At 44.2% G+C, this 18,263-nt stretch overlaps 1 protein-coding gene across 1 annotated transcript; it reads left to right on the top strand.

Moving 5' to 3' along the window:
* Window positions 1–11,515: 11,515 nt before the first annotated feature.
* LOC123429781 (omega-hydroxypalmitate O-feruloyl transferase-like) lies at window positions 11,516–14,287 on the top strand. Its single transcript, XM_045113776.1, has 3 exons — window positions 11,516–11,683; window positions 11,776–12,249; window positions 13,131–14,287. Exons 1-3 carry the CDS (start codon window positions 11,681–11,683, stop codon window positions 13,995–13,997), a joined length of 1,344 nt encoding a protein of 447 aa, XP_044969711.1. The 5' UTR covers window positions 11,516–11,680; the 3' UTR covers window positions 13,998–14,287.
* The last annotated feature ends 3,976 nt before the right edge of the window (window positions 14,288–18,263 follow it).

Raw genomic sequence — 18,263 nt, 5'->3', positions numbered from 1 at the left:
TCTCAAAGAGCCATATTACTTTGTCTTCTCCTTTGTGTTTGCCTGCAGATTCATCTTAGTCCATTGCACGAGCACTCTTATTATTGTTCACATCGTTCGATCGTGCAAGTGAAAGGCAATAATGATGATATATGATGAAGTGACTGAGACTGAAAAGCTGGTATGAACTCTATCTATTTTGTTTTTGTAAATATGACTAGCTTGTCGATCCAGATTTAGCTTTGTTGTGAGAGAACCATGTTTGCAATGACAACTTAGAGATCATAGTTTCTGATGCCATGCTTATTTAGCTGAGAGTTTATAATGGTTTGTCTTGAATGCCAACATAGATTTTGAGATGACTATGATGTAGTATGATAGGATGGTATTCTCCTTTGAATGATTCAAGTGGCTTGACTTGGCGCATGTTCATGCATGTAGTTGAAACAAAATCAACATAGCCTCTATGATGTTCGTGTTCATGGTGATTTATATCATGTTCATGCTTGCACTCCATGTTAGTCAAACTCATTGCATCTTGATGACTGTTGTCGCTCTCTAGTTGGACGCTTCCCAGTCTTTTGCTAGCCTTCACTTGTACTAAGCGGAATACTGCTTGTGCATCCACTTCCATGAACCCAAAAGTTTTTCCATGAGAGTCCACAATACCTACCCGTTTGCGGTATCTACCTGCCATTCCAAGTAAATTTGCATGTGCCACTCTCTAAACCTTCAAGAAATAATCTGTTTTGCATGCTCGAACCGCTCATATGGTGACACGGGGCTATTGGTATCTTCCATGCTAGGAGTGTTATCCTCGACATGTGTTTATTCACTGTCATTCACAAGAAAGGGGCCGGTAATTGGAATGCCCAGTTCCATGCTTAAATCGAAAACATAACTGTAAAACAAGACTCCCCCGAATTGATGTTAGTATGGACGGTACCCGAGGATTCGGCTAGCCGTGGATTGTGATTGATTGGTGGTGGGGGAGTTAAAACTTTACTTTTCTGTTTGGGAATCGCCTATAGCATGAGTAGCATGGAAGATATTGAGAACTCTTGGTCATTGCGTTGACAATGAAAGCATGCCACCCAAAATTATTATCTCTGTTTTCAAAGCTTGAGCTCTGGCACCTCTGCAAATCAATGCTTCCCTCTGCGAAGGGCCTGTCTATTTATTTTCCTATCAAGACATCCTCCTCTTTTATAAGCACCAATTAGAGAGCACCTCTTTCATTTTTATGCTTTGCTTTTTGATTGATATTAAGTATGACTATGACTGGATCTTCGTTACTATGAATTACAATGTTTAGTCAGCCCTTGATCTTTGAAAGTGTTCTGCATTTATGTTTTGCGGTCTCAGAAAGAGCTAGCGAGATACCACCTATTCATATTGCTTCATGCTTGTTTTGATTGAAGTGTTGGTATTTGAAACTCATTATTATTTGCTCGTTAGCTGATTATGCCATTGATATTAGTTTACCGTGAGACCTTTGTGTCACTTGCTTATGTGGTTAACTTGTGATCTTGCTGAAATTCTGGTTATGAGTTAGACATAGCTGCAACAACAAGATCAAACAGAGTTTGTCAAAGTTTTTCTTTCTCTCTCAGTTTGTCAACTGAGTTGCTTGAGGACAAGCAAGGTTTTAAGCTTGGGGGAGTTCATACGTCTCCATTGTATCTACTTTTCAAAACTCTTTTGCCCTTGTTTTGGACTCTAATTTGCATGATTTGAATGGAACTAACCTGGACTAACGCTGTTTTCAGCAGAATTGCCTTGGTGTTATTTTTGTGCAGAAATCAAAGTTCTGAGAACGTCCTGAAAATTTACGGGGAACATTTTTGGAAAATATGAAAAATACCTGCGCAAAGATCCACCTGAGGGGGTGGGCCAGTGGGCCTCAAGCCCTGCCACCACCACCCCCTGGTGGCGGTGGGCAAGCTTGTGGGGCCCACGTGGCTCTACCACCCCCAATCTCAACTCTATAAGTTCACTTTCGTCCCAGAAAAAAAATAAAAAGAGAAGATTTTGTTGCGTTTGTGATACGGAGGCGCCGCCACAACCTGTTCTTCATCTTGAGGGCAGATCTGGAGTCCGTTTTGGGCTCCGGAGAGGGGAAATCATCGCCATTGTCATCATCAACCTTCTTCCCTCTCCAATTCCATGAAGCTCTTTGTCGTTCGTGAGTAATCTATTCGTAGGCTCGTTGGGCAGTGATGAGTAGGATGAGATCTATCATGTAATCGAGTTAGTTTTGACGGGGATTGATCCCTAGTATCCACTATGTTCTGAGATTGATGTTGCTACTACTTTGCCATGCTTAATGCTTGTCACTAGGGCCCGAGTGCCATGATTTCAGATCTGAAATTATTATGTTGTCACCAATATATGTGTGTTTTAGATCCGATCTTGCAAGTTGTAGTTACCTACTATGTGTTACGATCTGGCAAACCCGGAGTGACAATAACCGGAACCACTCCCGGTGATGACCATAGTTTGAGGAGTTCATGTGTTCACCAAGTGCTAATGCGTTGGTCCGGTTCTTTATTAAAAAGAGAACCTTAATATCCTGTAGTTTCCTTTTGGACCCTGCTGCCACGGGAGGGATGGACAATAGATGGCATGCAAGTTCTTTTCCCTAAGCACGTAAGACGACACACGGAATGCATGCCTATATCACATTGACGAACGGGAGCTAGCCACATATCTCTCCGTGTTATAACTATTGCATGATGAATATCATCCAAACAAATCACCGACCCATTGCCTAGGAGTTTGTCCTACTGCTGATGTTACTTGTCTTGCTCTGCTGCTGTTACTTGTCTTGCTCTGCTATTGTTACTTGTCTTGCTCTGCTGCTGTTACTTGTCTTGCTCTGCTGCTACTGTTGCTACTACTGTCGCTTGCTACTGTTGTTACTCGTTACTTTGCTGTTACTACTTTTCTTGCAGATACTAATCTTTTAGGTGTGGTTGAATCTGACACATTCAGCTGCTAATACTTGAGAGTATCCTCTCACCTCCTATAGGCGATCAACAAATTTGGGTCGAATACTCTACCCTCGAAAACTGATGCGACCCCACGCGCTGGTGGGCCATCAACAACATTCTTCTAGTTTCGTTGCCGGGGAGTGCTAGCAGCATTCCTCTGGTGCCGTTGCAGGGGAAGGTCTGTTGTCACAGAATCAGCATTCGTCTAGCTATTGCGAGAGAGTGCCAGTCAGCAGCCCGACCACATACCTCCACGGTTTTTCCTCTAGATTGTATTTCTGCGGAGCTGGGGCGGAGCCCTGCTGAGGTAGATCACCACCGACCTCCGGAGCGTCGTCACGTTGCCGGAGAACTCATCTACCTCTCCGTCTCTCTTGCTGGATCAAGAAGGCCGAGATCATCGTCGAGCTGTACGTGTGCTGAACGCGGAGATGCCGTCCGTTCGGCACTAGATCGGAGCGGATCGTGGGACGGATCGCGGGACGGTTCGCGGGGCGGATCGGGGTACGTGAGGACGTTCCACTACATCAACCGTGTTTCTTAACGCTTCTGCTGTGCGATCTACAAGGGTACGTAGATCGCAAATCCCCTCTCGTAGATGGACATCACCATGATAGGTCTTCGTGCACTTAGGAAATTTTTTGTTTCCCGTACCACGTTCCCCAACAGTGGCATCATGAGGTAGGTTCATGCGTAGATGTCATCTCGAATAGAACACAAAAGTTTTTGTGGGCGGTGATGTGTGATTTGCTGCCCTCCTTAGTCTTTTCTTGATTCCGCGGTATTGTTGGATCAAAGCGGCTCGGATCGACATTACTCGTACGCTTACAAGAGACTGGGTTCATTGCTACGAGCAACCCCGTTGCTCAAAGATGACTGGTGAGTGTCGGTTTCTCCAACTTTAGTTGAATTGGATTTGACCAAGGAGGTTCTTGGGGAGAGGTTAAATAGCAATTCATACATCTCCGTTGTGGTGTTTGTGTAAATAAGATGCGATACTACTAGATACCCATGGTCACCACGTAAAACATGCAACAACAATTAGAGGACGTCTAACTTGTTTTTGCAGGGTATGCTTGTGATGTGATATGGCCGACGATGTGATGTGATATATTGGATGTATGAGATGATCATGTTGTAATAGTTAATATCGACTTGCACGTCGATGGTACGGCAACTGGCAGGAGCCATAAGGTTGTCTTTAAACTAATGTTTGTGCTTGCAGATGCGTTTACTATATTGCTAGGACGTAGCTTTAGTAGTAATAGCATGACTAGCACGACAACCCCGATGGCGACACGTTGATGGAGATCATGGTGTGGCGCCGGTGACAAGAAGATCGTGTCGGTGCTTTGGTGATGGAGATCAAGAAGCACATGATGATGGCCATGTCATGTCACTTATGAATTGCATGTGATGTTAATCCTTTCATGCACCTTATTTTGCTTAGAACGACGGTAGCATTATGAGGTGATCTCTCACTAAAATTTCAAGACGAAATTGTGTTCTCCCCGACTATGCACCGTTGCTACAGTTCGTCGTTTCGAGACACCACGTGATGATCGGGTGTGATAGACTCAACGTTCACATACAACGAGTGCAAAACAGTTGCACAAGCGGAACACTCGGGTTAAGCTTGATGAGCCTAGCATGTGCAGACATGGGATCGGAACACATGAGACCGAAAGGTCGATCATGAATCATATAGTTGATATGATTAGCATAGAGATGCTTACCACTGAAACTATCCTCAACTCACATGATGATCGGACTTGAGCTAGTGGAATTGGATCATGAACCACTCAAATGACTAGAGAGATGTACTTTTTGAGTGGGAGTTTAGCAAGTAATTTGATTAGTTAAACTCTAATTATCTTGAACATAGTCTAAGTCCACTTTGAATATATTTGTGTTGTAGATCAATGGCTCACGCGATAGTCACCCTGAATTTTAATACGTTCCTAGAGAAAGCTAAGTTGAAAGATGATGGAAGCAACTTTGTAGACTGGTTTGTAATCTTAAGTTGCTCCTGCAAGCTGGGAAGAAGGATTATGTCCTTAATGCTGCACTAGGAGATGAACCACCCGCCGCGGCTGACCAAGATGTTAAAAACGCTTGGTTAACACGCAAGGAGGACTACTCAGTAGTTCAATGTGCAGTCTTGTATGTCTTAGAGTCGGGACTTCAACGTCGCTTTGAGCGTCATGGAGCATATGAGATGTTCCAGGAGTTGAAGTTTATCTTTTAGAAGAACGCCCGGATCGAGAGGTATGAGACCTCTGATAAATTCTATGCTTCCAAGATGGAGGAGAATTCGTCTGTCAGTGAACATGTGCTCAAAATATCTGGGTACTCAAACCGTCTAGCTGAGCTGGGGATTGAACTCCCGCAAGAGGCTATCACTGACAGAATTCTTCAATCACTGCCACCAAGCTATAAGGGCTTTGTGTTGAACTATAACATGCAAGGGATGAACAAGTCACCCGGCGAGTTATTCGCGATGCTGAAAGTCGCAGAGTCAGAACTCCGTAAAGAGCATCAAGTGTTGATGGTGAATAAGACCACTAGTTTCAAGAGAAACGGCAAAGGAAAGAAGGGTAATTCAAAGAAGAGCGGCAAGCCTGTTGCTAATCCGACAAAGAAGCCCAAAGCTGGACCTAAGCCTGAAATAGAGTGCTATTATTGCAAGGGTATGGGTCACTAGAAGCGAAACTGCCCCAAGTATATGGCTGATAAGAAGGCGGCCAAAGAAAAATCAGGTATATTCGATGTACATGTTATTGATGTGTACTTAACCAGTTCTCGTAGTAGTGCCTGGGTATTCGATACCGGTTCTGTTGCTCATCTTTGCAACTCGAAACAGGAACTGCGGAATAAGCGAAGGCTGGCGAAGGATGAAGTGACGATGCGCGTGGGAAATGGTTCCAAGGTTGATGCAATCGCCGTCGGCACAGTTTCACTTCAGTTACCATCAGGATTAGTTATGAACTTGAATAAATGTTATTTAGTGCCTGCGTTAAGCATGAACATTATATCTGGATCTTGTTTATAGCGAGACGGTTACTCGTTTAAGTCAGAGAATAATGGTTGTTCTATTTCTATGAGTAATATCTTTTATGGTCATGCACCCAATTTGAGAGGATTGTTCATATTGAATCTTGATAGTGATAATACACATATACATAACATTGAGACCAAAAGAGTTAGAGTTAACAATGATAGTGCCATGTTTTTATGGCACTATCGCTTAGGTCATATTGGTTTAAAGCGCATGAAGAAACTCCATACCGATGAACTTTTGGAGTCACTTGGCAAGATGACTAAAACTCCGTTCTCCGGAACAATGGAGCGTGCAAGTGACTTGTTGGAAATCATACATACCGATGTGTGTGGTCCGATGAGTGTGGAGGCACGTGGCGGATATCGTTATTTTCTCACCTTCACTGACGATTTGAGTAGATATGGTTATGTCTACTTGTTGAAGCAAAAGTCTGAAACATTTGAAAAGTTCAAACAATTTCAGAGTAAAGTTGAAAATCATCGTAACAAGAAGATCAAGTTCCTACGGTTCTGATCGTGGGGGTGAATATCTGAGTTTCGAGTTTGGTGCTCACTTAAGACAATGTGGAATTGTTTCACAGTTGACACCGCCTGGAACACCACAACGTAATGGTGTGTCCGAACGTCGTAATCATACTTTATTAGAGATGGTGCGATCTATGATGTCTCTTACTGATTTGCCGTTATCGTTTTGGGGTTATGCATTAGAAACAGCTGCATTCACTTTAAATAGGGCACCATCGAAATCCGTTGAGACGACACCATATCAGTTGTGGTATGGCAAAAGACCAAAGTTGTCGTTTCTTAAAGTTTGGGGATGAGATGCTTATGTCAAAAAGCTTCAGCTTGAAAAACTGGAACCCAAAGCGGAAAAGTGCGTCTTCATAGGTTACCCAAAAGAGACAGTTGGGTATACCTTCTATCTCAAATCCGAGGGCAAAGTGTTTGTTGCTAAGAACGGAGCTTTTACTGAGAAGGAGTTCCTCTCGAGAGAATTGAGTGGGAGGAAGATAGAACTTGATGAGGTTGTCGAACCTCTCATCCCTCTGGATGGTGGCGTAGGGCAAGGGGAAATCCCTGTCATTGCGATGCCGATTGAGGAGGAAGTTAATGATGATGATCATGAAACTCCGGATCAAGTTCCTATCGGACCTCACACGTCGACTAGACCGCGTACTACTCCAGAGTGGTACGGTAATCCCGTCTTATCAATTATGTTCTTGGACAACAATGAGCCTGCGAATTATGAAGAAGCAATGGTGGGACCGGATTCCAACAAATGGCTGGAGGCCATGAAGTCCGAGATAGGATCTATGTATGAAAACAAAGTGTGGACTTTGGAAGTACTACCTGAAGGCTGCAAGGCTATTCATAACAAATGGATCTTTAAGAAGAAGACGGACGCTGACGGTAATGTGACCGTTTATAAATCTCGACTTGTGGCAAAGGGTTTTTCAAAATTTCAAGGAATTGACTACGATGAGACATTCTCACCCATAGCGATGCTTAAGTCCGTCCAAATCATGTTAGCAATAGCTGCATTTTTCGATTATGAAATCTGGCAGATGGATGTCAAAACGGCGTTCCTTAACGGTTTCCTTTAGGAAGAGTTGTATATGATGCAACCCGAAGGTTTTGTCGATCCTAAAAATGCTAACAAAGTGTGCAAGCTCCAGCGATCCATTTATGGACTGGTGCAAGCATCTCGGAGTTGGAATAAACGCTTTGATGAGGTGATCAAAGCATTTGGGTTTATACAGGTGGTTCGACAATCCTATATTTACAAGAAAGTGAGTGGGAGCTCTGTGGCGTTCCTAATACTATATGTGGATGACATATTACTGATTGGAAATGGCGTGGAGTTTTTGGAGAGCATAAAGGATTACTTGAATAAAAGTTTCTCTACGAAGGACCTAGGAGAAGCTGCTTACATTCTAGGCATAAAGATCTATAGGGATAGATCAAAACGCCTGATAGGACTTTCGCAAAGCACGTACCTTGATAAAGTTTTGAAGAGGTTCAAAATGGAACAGTCCAAGAAGGGGTTCTTGCCAGTTTTACAAGGTACGAGATTGAGTAAGACTCAGTGCCCAGCAACTGATAAAGATAGAGAGCATATGAGTTCCGTCCCCTATGCTTCAGCCATAGGTTCTATCATGTATGCAATGCTGTGCACTAGACCGGACGTTAGCCTAGCCATAAGTATGGCAGGCAGGTTCCAGAGTAATCCAGGAGTGGATCACTAGACGGCGGTCAAGAATATCCTGAACTACCTGAAAAGGACTAAGGAGATGTTTCTCGTATATGGAGGTGACAAAGAGCTCGCCGTAAAGGGTTACGTCGATGCAAGCTTTGACACAGATCCGGACGACTCTAAGTCGCAGACCGGATACGTATTTATTCTTAATGGGGGTGCGGTAAGCTGGTGCAGTTCCAAGCAAAGCGTCGTAGTTGATTCTACATGTGAAGCGGAGTACATGGCCGCCTCGGAGGCAGCTAAGGAGGGTGTCTGGATGAAGCAGTTCATGGCGGATCTTGGAGTGGTGCCGAGCGCACTTAATCCAATAACCCTGTTTTGTGACAACACGGGTGCCATTGCCTTAGCAAAGGAACCACGGTTTCACAAGAAGACCAGACACATCAAATGACGCTTCAACCTCATCCGCGACTACGTCGAGGAGGAGGACGTGAATATCTACAAAGTGCTCACGGATCTGAATCTGGCAGACCCGCTGACTAAATCTCTTCCACGGGCAAAGCATGATCAACACCAGAACTGTATGGGTGTTAGATTTATTACAATGTAGTTCGCATGATGATGTGAGGACTAGATTATTGACTCTAGTGCAAGTGGGAAACTCTTGGAATTATGCCCTAGAGGCAATGATAAATAAGTTATTGTTATAATTGTTGTATCAAGATAATCGTTTATTATCCATGCTATAATTGTATTGAATGAAGACAAAACACTGTCCCTAGCAAGCCTCTAGTTGGCTAGCTAGTTGATCAAGGATAGTCAGGGTCTTCTGACTATGTACAAGGTGTTGTTGCTTGATAACTGGATCACATCATTGAGTGAATCATGTGATGGACTAGACCCAAACTTATGAACGTAGCATGTTGATCGTGTCATTTTTGTTGCTACTATTTTCTGCGTGTCAAGTATTTATTCCTATGACCATGAGATCATATAACTCACTGGCACCTGAGGAATGCCTTGTGTATGTCAAACGTCACAACGTAACTGGGTGACTATAAAGATGCTCTACATGTATTTCCAAAGGTGTCCGTTGAGTTAGTATTGATCAAGACTGGGATTTGTCACTCCATGTGACGGAGAGGTATCTCGGGACCCACTCGGTAATACAACATCACACACAAGCCTTGCAAGCAATGTGACTTAGTGTAAGTCACGGGATCTTGTATTACGGAACAAGTAAAGAGACTTGTCGGTAAATGAGATTGAAATAGGTATGCGGATACTGAAGATCGAATCTCGGGCAAGTAACATACCGAAGGACAAAGGGAATGACATACGGGATTATATGAATCCTTAGAACTGAGGTTCAATCGATAAGATCTTCATAAAATATGTAGAATCCAATATGGGCATTCAGGTCCCGCTATTGGATATTGACCGAGGAGTCCCTCGGGTAATGTCTACATAGTTCTCGAACCCGCAGGGTCTGCACACTTAAGGTTCGGCGATGTTTTATGCGTATTTGAGTTATATGGTTGGTTACCGAATGTTGTTTGGAGTCCCGGATGGGATCACGGACGTCACAAGGGTGTCCGGAATGGTCCGGAGACGAAGATTGATATATAGGTTTGTCTCATTTGGATGCCGGAAGGTTTTCGGGCATTACCGAGAATGTACCGGGAATGACGAATGGGTTCCGGAGTTCTACCGGGAGGGGCCAGCCCACCCGGGAAGAAGCCCAAAGGCTTTGTGGGGGCACACCAGCCCTTAGTGGGCTGGTGGGAAAGCCCGAGAGGGCCCTTGCGCAAGAGATAAAGAAATCAAAGAGAAAAAAGGGGAAGCGGGAAGGAAGGGAAGGACTCCACCTTCCAATCCTAGTTGGACTAGGATTGGAGGAGGATTCCTCCTCCCCTTGCTTCGGCCGACCCCTTGGGGCTCTCTTGAGCCTCAAGGCAAGGTCCTCCCCCTCCCTCCTATATATACTGAGGTATTAGGGCTGATCTGAGACAACTTTGCCACGGCAGCCCGACCACATACCTCCACGATTTTTCCTCTAGATCGTATTTCTACGGAGCTCGGGCAGAGCCCTGCTCAGATAGATCACCACCAACCTCCGGAGCGCCGTCACGCTGCCGGCGGACTCATCTACCTCTCCGTCTCTCTTGCTGGATCAAGAAGGCCGAGATCATCGTCGAGCTGTACGTGTGCTGAACGCGGAGGTGCCGTTCGTTCGGCACTAGATCGGAGTGGATCGTGGGACGGATCGCGGGACGGTTCGTGGGACGGTTCGCGGGGCGGATCGAGGGACGTGAGGACGTTCCATTACATCAACTGCGTTTCTTAACGCTTTTGTTGTGCGATCTACAAGGGCACGTAGATCGGAAATCCCCTCTCGTACATGGACATCACCATGATAGGTCTTCGTGCGCGTACGAAATTTTTTGTTTCCCGTACCACGTTCCCCAACAATTTGTCGTTTGATTTCGTCCGTAGCCGGACCCTGTCTTCTGAATGTTTAAATAAATGTTGTGTGACTTATAATTTAGCATGTGACGAGTGTAAGTCAGTCCTTATACTCGTCTCTTTGTAAATGTATCTGGAATGATTTATGTACTTGCGAAACGCCGGGATGCGTGTCTATCCATATTAAGGTCTCACCCCCAAGTATGGATAGTGTCACATCTTGGAAGTTACACTAGACCTTGGTTAGGAAGGTCAATTGCTTGCCTCCCGACAGAGATGCCGGTAAGAGGCAAACAAAAGAAGGTGGGCAGTGGCAAGAGTGGCGCCAAAGGCAAGGCGTCTCTGGTTACTTGATGGATGATCTTCGGTCTCTTGGCTTGTCCTCTTGGATTGGATTGTCCTGTTGGGTCGGGAGGTGCATGTTGTCTTGTGTTGAGGTGTTCTTACCACGGGTCATTTGGCGTAGTAGTTGTGTGAGGGTTTGTGGTTGTTGTGTTTTCGAAGAGTTTGACGGACTGTGTCCGCGGTTGTGGGGTTTCATGCCATTTGAATAGTTCGTTCGTGTTTCCTTTTGTATTGCTTTTCGTCCGGTTCTTCGTAAATTAACCGGGTAATTCTCTTCTTCTTAATTAATCAATGAGGTAAACTTTTGCCTCCGTTTCAAAAAAAAGTCTTCACACGTTGGGAGAGCAAATAATCTCATCATTAAACAAATGGTGTTTCCTTGTCCAGATTTTCCGCTACAAATTTATAATTGAAGCCCCACGCACACAACATTGGTTGTTATGCAACCCCTCCAACCCCAACGGTTCTTGCATCAACCCCTCCTAACCTTGACCACCTCAAGCAAGCTACCCTTTGCTATATAAACACTTGCCCGCAAACCCATCTCCTCAAAACACAGAAACCCCACTTCCTCTGTATTCTTTCTCTCTTTAAACCCACCAATCTCTCTGCCATCCATACTCTCAAAGAGACCATCAAAATGGTGAGTGCGCAGGACCAACTCAATTTCTCTTTCCTGACTATTACATTGTGTATGTTGCATTCTCTTGTTGTTCATACTATTTGTACCTCCAGGTTGCGGAGGCGAAGCAGAATGGCGTGGCCACCATGGCGGTCAGTAAGGCGCAGCTGATGTCGGTGAAGCGTAGGGAGCCGACCCTGGTGTCGCCGGTGGAGGCGACGCCAATAGGGGAGCAGTACTACCTGTCCAACCTGGACCAGAACATCGCGGTGATCGTGCAGACCGTGTACTGCTTCAAGTGCCCGTCGGGCCGCGGCAACGAAGGCGCCGCGGACGCGCTGCGGGCCGCGCTGGCTCGCGTGCTCGTGCACTACCACCCGCTCGCCGGCCGCCTCGGCATCAGCCCGGAGATGAAGCTCACCGTGGAGTGCACCGGCGAGGGCGTGCCGTTCGTGGAGGCCGAGGCCGCCTGCGACCTGGCCCTCGTCGGCGACCTCTCCACCCCGGACCCGGCCGCGCTGGGCCAGCTCGTGTACTCCGTTCCCGGCGCCAAGAACATCCTCGAGATGCCGCCCATGACGGCGCAGGTACGCCATGCCACTCGCACGCGCTCCCTCGCACAGGCATGCATTAACTGCGTATGCGCGTCGCCCTCCATTTCCACGGGCCGGCGTACGTTGTATCCACGGGGGCCCTCGATTGCCTCTCCCATTTTCGTGAAAAGGAGAAGATAAAAGCTTTGTGGTTGCACGTATTCCCCGGTGTTACTGCGCTTCCCTTGCGTGACTCGAATAATTGAAGTTAGTATTAGTTGGCTAGCACTGCGTAAAAAGTGAATTCAATGCGGCAGCCAGAAAAAATATACTACTGTACTACTTCGTCAACGGCAGTACTCCACAGGGTTTGAACAAAAGTGAATTCAATGCGACAGCCAGAAAAAAATATACTCCTTTGATGAGTTTTGAACTATTGATATCATAAGAGTTTTGATGAAATATAAATATGTTTTCCTGGTATAAAAATTTATTGCACCACTTTGAAAAAATCTAAATATGTTTTGTTTGGTGTACCGACTATACATTGTTAGCTTAACCACTTCCACCTATAAATCAACCAAACCATACCATCCATTTTTTGTTGTCGAGCTACCTCATCGCATATTGACAGATACATGTCATTCGCTAATAACAAATCCAATCATCCAGCATGTAGTACCAGTAGCTAGGGTCCAAAAGTCAAACAAGACTAATCGTGCACCAAATTAGTCGTTAAGCTTGATACACCCAACACTCAAATTAGTCAAAACCATGCTGCTTGAAATTAAATTAATTTGACAGTGTGGTTTGTACTTTGAGTTTTTTTCGTTCGAACAGGGATCTCCCCGGTGTACTTTGAATTAGTACATGGGGAAGTAACTCAACAATAGTGCAGTAGAAATTTATTTACCAATGGCCAACTTAATTCGCAGGTGACCAGGTTCAAGTGTGGCGGGTTCAGCCTCGGGTTGGGCATGAACCACTGCATGTTCGACGGCCTGGGCGCCATGGAGTTCGTCAACTCCTGGGCCGAGATGGCGCGCGGCGCCACGGAGCTCACTGTGCCACCGTTCCTCGATCGCGCCGTGCTCCGCGCGCGCGATCCTCCGGTGATCTCCTTCCCGCACCACGAGTTCGAGGAGATCGCTGACGTCTCGGAAATGGCGGCACTCTACGGCGGCCAGGAGCTTGTGTACCGCTCCTTCTGCTTCGACCCGGACAGGCTTGAGCGCGTCCGCGGCCTCGCCCTCGCCGACGGTGATCTCGAGCGCTGCACCACCTTCGAGGCGCTTTCCGGCCTCGTCTGGCGCGCTCGCACCCGCGCTCTGGGGCTCGCGCCAGAGCAGCAGACGAAGCTGCTGTTTGCCGTGGACGGGCGCCGCCGCTTCGTGCCTCCGCTGCCAAAGGGGTACTTCGGGAACGGCATCGTGCTGACCAACGCGCTTGCCACGGCGGGAGATCTGCTGTCGGCGCCGGTGTCCCGCGCGGCCGGGAAGGTGCAGGAGGCCGTGCGGATGGTGACGGACGAGTATATGCGGTCGGCGGTGGACTATTTCGAGGCCACGCGCGCAAGGCCGTCGCTGGCGTCGACGCTGCTCATCACCACGTGGTCGCGGCTCGCGTTCAACGGCGCAGACTTCGGCTGGGGCGAGCCGGCCATGTCCGGGCCAGTCACGCTGCCGGAGAAGGAGGTCATACTCTTCCTCGCGCACGGCAAGGAGAGGAAGAGCATCAACGTCCTGCTCGGCCTGCCGGCCTCCGCCATGGACGCTTTCCAGGAGCTCATGGACGAGATATGATCGGCACAGATTGGTTGGCTACGTCAGCGACAGTGCATATACATTGTGTTATTATGCGTATTTTGCGTTGGTTTGTTAGTATGGTTATTAGTATGTATCTGGTGATGAGTGTGCGTCATTTAATTATCAACCACAGCATGGTCTGTATAAAACTTTAGAAAATACTCTCTCAAAATAAGTATCTCAACTTTATACTAGCTCTAGTAGAAAATTGTACTAAGCTTGAGACAGTTATTTTGGGACGGAGAGTGTATAATTTTCTTACGTATGAGTATGCTTGCAGTAAAATCTATCAGTTATGTTACTCAAGATAATTTAAGTGTGCTGACCGGGCCTGCCGCTCGGTATCAGTTATACTTTCTCTGTTGATAAATATATGTCTTTTTAATTTTTTTTTACTACGGGACTATATACGAAACAAAAAATATAAATCTACATTCAAAAAAATATCTATATACATCCATATGAAGTCCTTTAATAAAATCTTTAAAAAATTGTAATTAAAACGGAGGAAGTATTACTGAAATGATAGAACATAAATGAAGATTTATCACTCTAAGAGCATCTACAGCTGGGCATCATATGTCTCTCGTTTTGGAACTCGATGAAGGGGAGCGACATGGGCCAGCCCGGGGGCATCGGAGGACACACCCTCGTTCTTTTCCTTTTATATGTTTTCTGTTTCCCTTTTTTGATTTATTTTCTAATTTTTTACACTATACAATATTATAATTTGTATATTAGAATAAACAATATATGAAAACATTTTAAAAAAATTGACCAGGTATTTTAAAAAATGAAATATGAATAGATAGAATGTTTACCATGTATACAAAAAATTATAAAAATATGTATAAGAAATTTTACCAGATATTTAAAAAATATTACTCAATCATTTATTATTTTTTTCAGAAAACATTTGAAAAATTATGTTCAGGTATTTGAAAAATGTTGATCAAGCATTTGAAGAATGTTAATTATGTTAGAAAATTGTTGAATATGTATTATAAAAATGATGTTTATTTATCAATTATTATATATATATAAAGTTCATGAGGCATTTGAAAATTTTGAAAAAATATTTGAAAATATGGATTAAGTATTTGAAAAATATTAAATGTGTATAAAAAATATGTTGACACTGTATAAAAAATGATGCATTTTTTATCATGTTTATAAAAATGTAAATCAAACATTTTAAAAAATATGTTGAAAGTGGCATTTGAAAAATGTTATATGTGCATAAAAAAGTTAACAATGTATTAGGAACATGTTGATGTTTTATTAGATAAATATTAACCACACATTTAAAAAATGTTAAAATGTATATAAAAATGTTGACCATGTACTAAAAATGTTAATATTATATTGGAAAAAAAATTAATCAAGGGTTATCACCATGTTGAAAAATGTATATTAAAATAATGTTGACCCTGTGTTAAAAAATGTTAATCTTATATTTGAATAATGTTAATCAAGGGTTGAAAAAATGTATGTAGTAACAATGTGGACCATGTATTCAAAAGTGTTATACTTGTGTGTGAAATTCTTTAACCGTGTATTAAAAAAATTTAGAGTATTAGATATATGCGAAAAAATGTGTATGGAAAAACAATTGATAACCTAGGCAGAAAAAGAAAAGCAAATAAGAAACGGGAAAGAAACAAAGCAAAATGGAAAAAAAATGAAGTAAATGCAAAGCAAATAAAAATGACATTAAAAACCGAGAAAAAGAAAGAAAACCGGGAGAAAAACAAAGAAAGAAGAATACAAAATAAAAAACCAACAGAAACCATGAAAAAACCCATAGAAAATAAAAGGCAGTGAAAATAGAGAAAGGAACTGAGGAAAACGGTTTAAAGTAAAAAAAATCTAGATAACCCTTTGAAAAGCTAGTTCTAGTCTCCTTAAGTAGATAGGTCCCTAGAAAGTTATAAGATGCTGTTATCCCAAAGACCGAGAATGGATTCCTCTAGCTCCCCTATTTTCTTCTCCATTTCTTGTATAAATTATATTGGGTCAGCCTCAAAGTTTAGGTGCTTAAGCGAGACATCTTATCGTCTCGTTTAAGGCAAGATATGGTTGCTGTGATCTACAACCGGGCGCCCCAAACCCGGCTCAAACGTGTGGGCGAACGGCGTGTTCACAGAAAAATGATCCAGACGGGCTCCTTAAATGGGTCTCAAAAGTTCGTGCTGACTCGCACCCCTCATATTCACCCCTAAATCTAGGACGGGTATCGGGGCAACCCGACGCGTTCTTTCGATAGGTGCCCCACCACAAATTGCATCAGGTCCACCTCCTCGATCTACCAGATCCATTTGCACTCTTCTCTCTTCTTTCTCTTGCGCGTCGTCCGTTTCGTAACTCTACCGCCGTCGCGCTTAGCAGCCATTCCGAGCCTTCGCACCGACATCACCGACACAACACCCTATATCCCATCCTTGCAGCTGTGACATCGTCGTCATCCCGAACGCCATCGCGGTATGTCCGGCAAATCTCGGGCTGCCCCTTGCGTTCTATATGTGCAACACATTATCGAGCCCATTTCTTGCATTATTTAGGGAAAACGATGAATTCCGATGCTTCGTCGGACGAGGAGTATGGATCGATGGAGATTTATCAAATGATTCAAGATGAGTTCTTCTATTTGTCGGATTGGAATGAAGAGGTGGACATGATCATGCTCATGAGCGTGCAAGAGGAAATGGACCCGCATGTGGAGCATATTCTCAACTTCAAGGCCTTAGTCAAAATAAGAAGAGTGATCAATTAGGATAGGATCTTCGGAGCATGGCTACTTTAGAAGGAATACTTTGCTTCGGAGCCAACTTTTTGGGATCATCCATGGTTTCACCACCGTTTTCACATGTGAAAACCATTGTTTTGTGAATTATGGAGAGAGTGGAGGCTCATGATAAGTGATTGAAGCTCACAATGGATTGTTGTACCTAACTTTCTTTCTATGCTAAGCATAAATGCATAGCTGTTGTGAGAATGCTTGCACTTGATATTGTCGCACATGTCGTTGGTGAGATAGTTTAGATGGGGAGAGCACATGCGTAAAGACAATTGTCAAGTTTGCTCACATTGTTTTGTAGGTGTTTGGAGCAGAGTATCTGAGGGAACAAAATGTGCATGACACAAAAAAGTTGTTGGCTATTGAAGAGGCCAGAGAGTTTCCAATAATACTCGAATCATTGATTTGATGCATTGACAATGAAAGAACTGCCTCAAAGTTTTGCGAGGAATGTATCAAGGTTACACCAAAGAGGCCACCACCATACTAGAAGTAGTGGCATCATATGACTTATGGATTTGGCATACTTTCTATGGATTGTTGGGTTCTCACAATGACACCAAGGTGCTTCAATGATCCCTAGTGTTCAAGAGGCTTTGTAATGGAGAATCGTCGTCGTGCAACTACATTGACAACGACCATCACTACAACATGGGATACTATCTTGCCAATGACATCTATCCTCAGTGGGCGACATTTGTGAAGACCATATCCGAACCACACAACAACAAACAAATCCACTTTGCAACAATGCGGGAAGCAGCTAGGAAGGATCTGGAAAGCGAATTCGAAGTGCCTCAACCTCGTTGGGGAATTCTTCATGGAGCTGCAGTGATCTGAGAATCGAAAACTTCATGGCAACTCATGACATTTTGTATTATTTTGCACAACATAATTGTCGAGGATGAGGGTGATGGTGTTGTCCAAACCAATGATTTTAAAGCGAGTAGTCAAATCCCGAAAGATCAAGATGCAACCTAGCTTATAAACATTCTACGGATGCATCAAAATCTTCGTGATCATCAGATGCACACATATACTCAATAGTCTTGTGAAGCATATGTGGACCCGCAATGAAAACCAAAGAGCAAATGTTTGAGTTGTGCACTTTAACTAAAATTTATGTAATAACTATGTATTTTCATTGTCAAATATTTGTTATTTACGTGCTACATTGCCGTGTATGATGATCATGCATGGTTTTACATATATTTAAAAGTCTAAATTTGAGACATGCGAATGTCGTGCACGAGATATGAGGGGCCATCAGGATACACCCACGGGCATGCACGGGCTCATCCGCGGACGTATAGGGAATAAATTTGTCTGTTCGGTTGTAAAAGGTTATGAATGGTTGAGATTATACCTGATCATGGGATACCAGGCCTGGCTAGCCCGACACGGCAGAACCCGAAAAAGCCTGACCCTACCCGCCTCGTAAATGCCCGACCCGACCTGGCCCGACC

Source organism: Hordeum vulgare, chromosome 2H, assembly GCF_904849725.1.
Source record: "Hordeum vulgare subsp. vulgare chromosome 2H, MorexV3_pseudomolecules_assembly, whole genome shotgun sequence".
NCBI classification, from domain to species: domain Eukaryota; kingdom Viridiplantae; phylum Streptophyta; class Magnoliopsida; order Poales; family Poaceae; genus Hordeum; species Hordeum vulgare.
This window is presented reverse-complemented; position numbering and strand designations above follow the sequence as displayed.